The sequence below is a fragment of the Lepidochelys kempii genome, chromosome 11 (assembly GCF_965140265.1).
Source record: "Lepidochelys kempii isolate rLepKem1 chromosome 11, rLepKem1.hap2, whole genome shotgun sequence".
Classification (NCBI taxonomy): Eukaryota; Metazoa; Chordata; order Testudines; family Cheloniidae; genus Lepidochelys; species Lepidochelys kempii.
The window spans coordinates 32549413-32559510 of NC_133266.1; the positions used below are offsets into that span (position 1 = coordinate 32549413).

General features: G+C 44.4%; 1 protein-coding gene across 27 annotated transcripts in view; it reads right to left on the minus strand.

Annotated features, from left to right (window-relative positions):
- Window positions 1–10098, minus strand: part of BAZ2B (bromodomain adjacent to zinc finger domain 2B) — a 353401-nt gene that overhangs the window by 141490 nt on the left and 201813 nt on the right. For 26 of the 27 annotated variants that reach the window (XM_073305568.1, XM_073305567.1, XM_073305566.1 and 23 more), the window contains one exon: window positions 9623–9778. In XM_073305568.1, coding sequence (XP_073161669.1) covers window positions 9623–9776 — 154 coding nt within the window. In that variant the 5' untranslated portion in view covers window positions 9777–9778. Of the gene's footprint in view, window positions 1–9622; window positions 9779–10098 lie in introns of those variants that run through there. The other variant, XM_073305565.1, reaches the window with a different exon arrangement.

Genomic DNA, 10098 nt, shown 5'->3' on the forward strand with positions numbered 1-10098 from the left:
CAAAGTGATAAACCAGCTTTTAACAGCTGATGCAGACAGAATATTTTCTTCCTTTCAGTTTATTCACCTATACCAGTTCAATGACTAGTTCATTCAAAGCTGAGTAACCAGTTGGGAGCTGAAAAGACAGGAAAGCTTGTTTTCCTCTCTCACTTTATGAACAAAAACCAGGTGTGAGACAATTTGCTCTACTAGTTCTAAAATCTTGAAAGGACACAGTTGCCAGAACAATCTGTTCAATTCCCTAACTGTAGCTTATATTTCCTCTGTTCAATAAAATCAGTTTTAAATGCAAAATATATTTTGATAAAACTTTTTTTATTTATCCAGCACATTAAAGGTAGTTTTACTCACTAGAAAAAGTAAATTAAGTTTTTACACATTTTTAATTTATTTGAATTTCCATTCAAATACAGTTTGACAAAAATCACAGATAAAAAAAATAATCTAGTATATAAGAACTGCATTATTCACCACTTCCTATCATAAAAAAGTTAAAAAAATCTAGACTCTAAATAACTAAACTACATAATTACTTAAATAAATGTAAATAGATATAGTGTGTTTTTGTTAGCAAAAAGAAACACCAATTTAGGCTAAATTTAGTTGCAAATTAACATGTTTTAATGGTTACCAACCAATGTGAAGCAAAAAAAACCAAACAGTTACTAACCTGTTCTGTAACTGTTTTTCTCTGAGACATGAAGCACATGTCCATTACACTTCAGGTATGTGCATGCCCAATGCACAGAAACCAGAAATGTTTTTCCCATAGCAATACCCGTTGGGGTAGCGTATGTGCCCTGTGCACGCTCATGCTGCTAGCCAATGGTATAAAGGGATCAGAGCCGCCCCAAGCCTCCATCAGTTCCTTCGTACTGGATATTAGTAAGTTAGACGGTGATACAGAGGGAAAGAAGGTGGGACATGGAATGGACATATACAACACATCTTGAAGAACAACACTTACACAATTTGTTAGTAACCATTTTTCCTTCTTTGAGTGATTCCACATGTTCATTCCACTCCAGGTAATTCACAAGCTGTTCAGCCAGGAGGTGAGGTTCAGAATCTACTTTAACAGAGACTAACACTGCTCACCTGAATTTGGCATCACCTCTTGACTGTTGAGATATAGTGAATATTTTGTGAAGTTAGGCACCAACAACCAGGTTACTGCTTTGCACATGTCCCCTATAGATACATGACCCAGAAATGTAGATGAAGCCCCATGAGCTCTTGTAGAATAACGTGGGACTGAAAACGACATCAGGATACATATGTGTGACACACTCTATATGATTTTATGAAAGTATGCTGATGAGTGTGAATATAATGTAACTAAAATATGCTTCATGCAAAAGGTCTTTTGTAAGGTATCATTACGAAGCTTATAATCTACTGAGTGTGGTCATCCTATTTGTATAAATGTATCACTCTTGTATCTGAAACTAGAAATATGAAATATAACTCTGAGGGCCTATTGTAATTATGAAAAGTGTAGGCCACTAATGGCGGTTTGGAATCTTGATGGCTTCCACCAACCAGGACAATTGACTGTGGATGGCTCTGTTTGCAGGCAGGCCTTCCTGTGAGTCAGGCTGGGAAGAATGAAGGCTTGGGGGGGTCTTACAGGACATGTGATCATGTCACCTGAACTGGAATCCATCTTTAACCTGGTGTTTTTCCATGGAGAAGAAGGGGTGGGAACCCAGAGGGACAAAGGATTCCCGCCTTATGCAAAAGATATACAGGTGGGTGGAACGGACCAAAAAGGAGCCATCATGAGGAATCCCCTAGCTACCACTTGAGCTGGAACAAGGGCTGTACTAGGGGAAAGGATTGTGCTCAGACTAGGAAGGTGCCCAGTCTGTGAAAGAAACTTATTGAAACATCTCTAAGGGTGAGATTAAATTTGTATTCAGTTTTTATTACTGTACTAGACTTAGACTTGCATGATTTATTTTATTTTGCCTGGTAATTCACTTTGTTCTGTCTGTTACTAGTTGGAACCACTTAAATACTACTTTCTGTATTTAATAAAATCACTTTGCATTTATTATTTAACCCAGAGTATATATTAATACCTTGGGGGGGGGAACAGCTGTGCATCTCTCTCTATCAGTGTTATAGAGGGTGAACAATTTATAAGTTTACCCTGTATAATGGGCGGGCAAAACTTTTTGGCCTGATGGCCGCGTCGGGTTTCGAAAATTGTATGGAGGGCCAGATAGAGGAGGGGGGCATGGCCCAGTCCCCACATCCTCCTCTCCCCACTTCTCACCCCCTGACAGCCCCCCCCCAGACTCCTGCGCCATCCAACCCCCGTTTCCTGACGCCCCCCCCAGCACCCTGGCCCCATCCAACCACCCCTTCTCTCTGTCCCCTGACTGCTCCCAGAACCCCTGCCCCATCCAACCCCACCCTTCCTGACTGCCCCCCGGGACCCCTGCCCCCATTCAACCCCCCTGTTCCCTGCCTTCTGACAGCCCCGACCCCTAACGACCCCCTGCCCACCCACCCCCGAACTCCCCTGCACTCTATCCAACCCGCCCTGCTCCCTACCCCCTTACCGTGCGGCACAGAGCACAGGGTCAGGCGGGCTCTGCAGCTGCACTGCCCCAGGAGCTTGCAGCCCCATTGCACCACCGGGAGCATTGCGACGGCAGTGTAGTGAGCTGAGGCTGCAGGGGAGGGGCCAGGGGCCAGGCAGGAGGGTCCCGCAGTCCAGATGTGGCCTGCGGGCCGTAGTTTGCCCACTTCTGCTATATAAGCTTTATATAGGGTAAAACGGATTTATTTGGGGTTTGGACCCCATTGGGAGTTGGGCATCTGAGTGTTAAAGACAGAAACACTTCTGCTTTCAATTGAGCCTTCAGCTGTTAGGGGACGTGGTTCAGACCTGGGTCTGGGTTTGCAGCAGGCTAGCAGGTCTGGTTCAAACCAGGCAGGGTGCTGGAGTCCTAAGCTGACTGGGCAGGAAAGCAGGGGCAGAAGTAGTCTTGGCACAGGAGGTGCCAGCTCCCAGTGGATTTCCGTGATTCCAACCCATCACAATATGATCTCACCTCTGACCCCAAAGAAGAGCCAAGTAACCCAACAGCCAGGGTGGTGCAGTACCATGCAATGCAGGTGGTTGGGATGTGACCCGACCCAGTTAGTACCAGGGAAAGCATGCTTGGTTTACTCTAAGAGGATACCAGATAACTAGGCCGCAACTCTGTAGAAGTCTTGCTTGCCGTAGTACTGAGGTCTGTTGCACCAAAACTGAAGTGGAGTGGAACACCACTGCTGATGAAGTGGGTACTACAGCTTGTGAAGTAGACTGTGCCAACAGCTACATCCAACACATTTGTAGAATCCAGTACTGAGTCTTTATCCGCTGCATCTGCCTCTGACTTTGTCAGTACCAAGAGAACAGTATAAGCAGAAGTCTGCTGCATAGAAAAAGGAGAAGGTGCAGCCAATAGAATCAATCTCAATGGTCCTGACGTTGGAGCTAAAGTCATCACCTCTGCCTGATGGGTCAAGAAAGCATGAAATACTGGGGAGCGCCGAGCCAGAGTTGGTGCTCCACCTCTGGTATCCACACTCCTGCTTAGGGGTCCCACCGAAAACCTTGGGCTTCTCTACATGGTACTACAGTCCAGACTTTTGGGGTACGATCTGTACAGTGTTCTAATGCACTGCGCTCCAAATGCCCGGTGTAGACCCTGCTGGAGCAAACGCAAAGGTACTTAGTTCCCACTGATGCAGTCCCCTTTAAACAGGGTTAATGCAAACTAGGTAACTTTCAATTTGTGCCAGTAGGGTCTACACTGCCAGAGCACTCTACAAATCACACACTATTAGTCTGGACTGTGGCACAGAGCAGACAAACCCTGAGATCTCCTAGAAGAAAGTGGCCTTCTAGTTCTAGAGGCACATAAGTCATCTGTCTTCATCTCCTTACACAGTACCAGGGAAGGGGGGAAATGGCTCTTTCTCCCTTCTGAAAATCTCTAATGAGAAGACACTGCAATGTTCGGAGGAGTGCTCCCAAATGGAATGGAGCCTCTCCGTGCATGTACCAAGCAACTTGGCTCTGAAAGAGGATGCGAATTTGCTTACATTATGATGTGACAAAGCCTCACCTCCCTATCTTTCTTGGTCTGAGGCTTAAGCCCCCTGCAAAAAAGGGATCCATTCTGAACATGACCCTCAAGTACACACTTAGGCACCGAGAGTGAGGTTTAACAACTAGCATGGATTTCTTACAGCTATCATAGGGCTTTTGAGGCCAGAGACCTAGGCATGTCCTGATATCAAGTGTCCATGCAGTATCGCAGAGAAAAAAGTCTGATGCTCCACCCCAGCTTCCAGAAAACTAAACTAAATGAATGAGTACCACAATAAAGGTAACTATGCAGCTAACTACTAACTGTTTACAAAGTTTAATAAACCTTCTCTAGAGGAGAGAGAGAGAGAGATTGTATAGACAAGCATAGACACTCAGAATTCTGGCCACAGGCAGTGAAAAGAAACTGAGGAAGAGTCAGGGTAGCTCCTTTACCAGTATGAGTGTGAGGAGGGCAAACACATTACCCCGATGGGTATTGCTATGAGAAGACATCTCCAACTTCAGTGCACTGGGCACAAACACACACATCCTGAAGTAGAATGGACATTTGCAATCACTCAAAGAACTTTTCTTCAGGCAAATAACTAAAATGTTCAAATGCAAAACATTATTAAAATAGATTATTTAAATCAAAGTTTCCTGCTTGCTGATTTGAATCATAATAAAAATTGGTGATTTAAATTGCTTTGATTTAAATCAATCCATGGTCTCTGACAAAAAAGAATGGTCTTGTATAAAGAATAAAGTCAACAATCAAAAGAAAAGCTAGTGAAACGTCTACATGCTGACTCAAAAGATATGCAAAGGACTACTGAATTTTCTAATGAAGACAAAATAAACTTAGTCCTGGTCTACACTACGAGTTTAGGTCGAATTTAGTTCACGCTGAGCTGTTCACATTTGGCTGGCAGGGATCTTCCCTGATACTAGTCATGCAGTGGGAGGAGGGGTGAAGTGATCATCCCAGAGAATTGGGGGTGGGGGGTTAGTTGGGTTTGTGCTGCACATTAACCCAAAAACCGCAGCCCCTCCTTTTAAATGGCCAACCCAAGGAGTGCTTGGTATGGGAAAGGAGGATGCTGCTGTTTGAAACCATTCCCACATGTTATGAAGGTTGAAGAAGCCAAAAGACTGTGGCTTACCATAGCTGCCTGCAAGCCGAATTCTGCTGCCCGGCCCTGCGTGTGTGATCTCTCACATCAAACCGGCAGGCCCTCAATATAAGAGGCAAAATGCGACCTTGTACTGAAAGCACATGTGCTATGTAATGTTAACAGCCTGGTTCACCATGGAAGAGTCTACACATTGTTCCCTAAAATGTGTCTTTTTAAATACTACTCTCCCTTTTTTTCCTCCCGCAGCTGAAAATGTTTCAATGCTCCCCCATCATCTCCATCCCAGAGGCTAGTGCAGATAAGAACGCGAAAAAAACGCATTCGCAGTAAAATGCTCTCTGAGCTCATGCAGTCCTCCTGCACTGAAAGAGCTCAGCAGAATGCGTGGAGGCAAACAATGGCAGAGTACAGGAAAGCAGAAAATGAATGTGAGGACAGGAAGGACGAGGAAGATGAGAGGTGGTGGCAGCGCGATGAGAGGAAGCAGGAATGCAATGCTGAGGTTACTGGGGGATCAAACTGATATGCTCCGGCGTCTGGTGGAGCTGCAGGAAAGGCAGCAAGAGCAGACCCCTGCTGAAGCCCTTGTGTAACTGCCCATCCTCCTCTCCAAGTTCCATAGCCTCCTCACCTAGATGCCCAAGAATGCGGGGGGGCTCTCCGGGCACCCAATCACTCCACCCCAGAGGACTGCCCAAGCAACAGAAGGCTGGCATTCAATAAGTTTTGAAGTGCAGTGTGGCCTTGTCCTTCCCTCCTCCCCTCCCCCTCCCCCCTTCCCAGGCTACCTTGGCAGTTATCCCCCTATTTGTGTGATGAATTAATAGAGAATGCATGATTTTCAAACAATGACTTTATTGTCTCTGCAAGCGGTGATCGAAGGGGGGAGGGCAGTTGGCTTACAGGGAAGTAGACTGAACCAAGGGGGTGGGTTTTCATCAAGGGGAAACAAACAGAACTGTCACACGGTAGCCTGGCCATTCATGAAACTTGTTTTCTAAGCTTCTCTGATGCGCAGCGCACCCTGCTGTGCTGTTCTAATCACCCAGGTGTCTGGCTGCACGTAATCAGCGGCCAGGTGATTTGCCTCAACCTCCCACCCCGCCATAAATGTCTCCCCCTTACTCTCACAGATATTGTGGAGCACACAGCAAGCAGCAATAACAATGTGAATATTGGTTTCGCTGAGGTCTAACCAAGTCAGTAAACTGCATCAGCATGCTTTTAAACATCCAAATGCACATTCTACCATCATTCTGCACTTGCTGAGCCTATAGCTGAATAGCTCCTTACTACTGTCCAGGGTGCCTGTGTATGGCTTTGGCCATGGCATTAAGGGGTAGGCTGGGTCCCCAAGGATAACTATAGGCATTTCAACATCCTCAACAGTTATTTTCTGGTCTGGGAAGTAAGTCCCTTCTTGCAGCTGTTCATACAGACCAGCGTTCCTGAAGAGGCGAGTGTCGTACCTTTCCCGGCCATCCCACGTTGATCTCGGTGAAACGTCCCTTGTGATCCACCAGTGCTTGCAGCACCATTGAAAAGGATCCCTTGCGGTTTACGCACTGGCTGCCAAGGTGGTTCGGTCCCAAGATAGGGATATGCATTCCATCTGTCGCCCCACCACAGTTAGGGAATCCCATTGCAGCAAAGCCATCCACTATGACCTGCACATTTCCCAGAGTCACTACCCTTGAGAGCAGCAGCTCAGTGATTGCATTGGCTATCTGGATCACAGCAGCCCCCACAGTAGATTTGCCCACTCCAAATTGATTCCCGACTGACCGGTAGCTGTCTGGCATTGCAAGCTTCCACAGGGCTATTGCCGCTCGCTTGTGAACTGTGAGGGCTGCTCTCATCTTAGTATTCTTGCACTTCAGGGCAGGGGAAAGCAAGTCACAAAGTTCCATGAAAGTGCCCTTATACATGTGAAAGTTTTGCAGCCACTGGGAATCATCCCATACCTACAAGACTATGCGGTCCCACCAGTCTGTGCTTGATTGCTGGGCCCAGAATCGGCTTTCCACAGCATAAGCCTGCCCCATTGCCACCAGGCTGTCCAAATTGCCGGGGCCCGTACTTTGAGAGATGTCTGTGTCCATGTCCTCATCACTCTCGTCACCGCGCTGCCATCACCTCCTCGCCTGCTTTTGCAGGTTCTGGTTCTGCACATACTGCAGGATAATGCATGAGGTGTTTACAATGCTCATAACTGCTGCGGTGATCTGAGCAGGCTCCATGCTTGCTGTGGTATGACATCTGCAGGATAGCAGAGTTGCACGGAAGTGGTGGCTAATGATGGATGCCACAAGAATAGATATTTATAGAGAACATGAGAGGACCTGCGAGATGGATTCATGAGAGCAGAGTTGCAGCGGAAATGGTGGAGGATGACGGTTAGCACAGCGCACATTTCCCAAGGAAGAACACACGTACCCGGGAGCCCATGACAGACAACATGGAGAAATTCACTATTGAGACAATAGCAGCAGAGCAGAGTTGCACCGGAAGCAGTGGATGACGACGGTTAGCAGTCCTACTGCACTGTCTGCTGAAAGCAGTATGGCGTCCGCACGGAAAAAAGGCGCAAAACGTTTGTCTGCTGTTGCTTTCATGGAGGGAGGGGCGACGGACGACATGTATCCAAAACCACCCGTGACAATGTTTTTGCCCCATCAGGCATTGGGAGCTTAACCCAGAATTCCAATGGGCGGCAAAGACTGTGGGAACTGTGGGATAGCTACCCACAGTGCACCGCTCTGTAAGTCGATGCTAGCCACGGTAGTGAGGACGCACTCCACGGGGACATACGCAATTGACTGTATAAAATAGATTTCTAAAAATCGAAGTCTATAATATCGACCTAATTTCATAGTGTAGACATACCCTTAGATATTTTACTATCCTAAACATAACTACCAACTTTATTCTCTCTTTAAAAAGATCTTTATTGTATTTATTAATTTGTGTGCAAATTACCAAAATACTTCTAAAAATATACTATACTACAGGAGACACACAGGGACAACATAAATAGGGCAAGGAGAGTAAAAAACTCTGGTAAATCCTCAATGTGACCTAAGAGATTTTAGTCACATGTAAATTAACTCCTACTGTATATTAGGAAACCACCATATAACCAGAACCTTACAATGCAAATGGCAGTGGCCAATGAGGATGGACACACACATCTGTATTTTTTGGAACAGTGTGGAAAAAGAAGAGACCCTCATCAGCTTAGCTGGTCCACTTAAAGTAAGAAGCTCCTCTAGTGGCTTCTTTTCAAGCAATTACAAAGAAATGTTCTTCAGATACTGCCTCAGACATAGTAGACTATTTTGTTTTTTATCTTCTCCAGAGCAAAGCTGAGAGTGAGTGGTACCAGGCTGGGACAGAAACAACACACTGGTTTTAAGTGATCAGGGCAGGAGCATTCTTCAGTTTGATGGAATAGGCTTCAGCCAATTCCACAAGAAGGAACTACATTTACTTTAGACTATGGTGAGCTACTTGCATTATAAGGTCCTATCTACAGACCTTTTCATTTGCTGTGCTGTATTAGGACCTTCAACATTAATAAAACTAACAGACAGTATATTTACATGAACTTTTCCCTAGAAAGAAGGGACAAAGCATTGCAAGTTTCTATTATACAGGTGACTGACATCTTCATATTCTAGATCGTCCCTGAGTAGGGAGAGCCTGAAGTGCTGGTTTATTCATGAGTTGTTGTTCCAGAGATACAGAGACTTGCACTCCTATAGTAATTGAGACGTCCAGTTGAGAACTCCCCCATATGGCTTTCCCAGATGAGTTTGGATGGTCAGAATACAGTAATTTCAGGCTGTAATGTTTGGAATTCCAAAAATTTGACCAGGAGGTCCATTAGAGAAAGCCATTCTCCTACAAACCTCTTCAAAAACCACATCAGAGAACACACAATTAGGGTAGTGACTGGGCTTAACTCTGACTAAGAGACATACATTCAGGAACCTGAACTTTAGTTTTATCAGGTCTATTCCTAAAATTTCTATCCTTATGTACAATATATGTACACTTGTGATCTGCTGCACTGATTTTTCGTGTTGATTTTCTCTGCAATGCTAGTGAGGTTGCTTTATAAATTAAACAGTCTTTCAGAGTTAGCAAAACATCATTTTCAATCTTTTGGAGGTAATGGTTTCTATTGTATAATTAAAACATAGAAACAACTTCAGCCTGATATGCAGTTTACTCTGTAGCTTTGATTTTCATTTGATGTACCAGTTTTATCTTATTACACTTAATCCTGTACTACATGCAGCATTCTGAAATTGCCTAAAATATGCTACATACATGCAAATCATACTACAAATTAATAAAGTAAAAATTAATTAAGAATATTTACCACATGTGTTGATTGTGGAGCTAAGTGATGCAGCTCCAGTGGAAAGGCCACCTTTTGAAACTGCTGACGCTACAGAAGGTGTAGAAGATGCAGGAGAGGAAGTAGCTGTAGTAGAGGAGGCTGATGATGATGTTAGTCGCTCTCCTGACTCCATATCTGTAAGAAAACAGAACATAAAGAATAAATATTTTTCTACCCATTAAGGAAATGAATGGTAGGTGAATTGTACTAAAATACAAATATACATAGAATTACACCTAAGATGTTTAAAGACGGTTAGCGAAGGAATAAATTAAAAGAACAAAATTTATAATCCATCAAAAAGCTAAATAAAAAAACTCAGGAAATTATCTTCTGCAAAGATTAAAAGGACAATGATAATTTTAGATAATTCTGTTATACAATGAGAGTGATTTATTTAAATTCTGCTTTTTCTGGGTCTTATTTTATTTAATGACTTTCTTCTGTATTTGTAA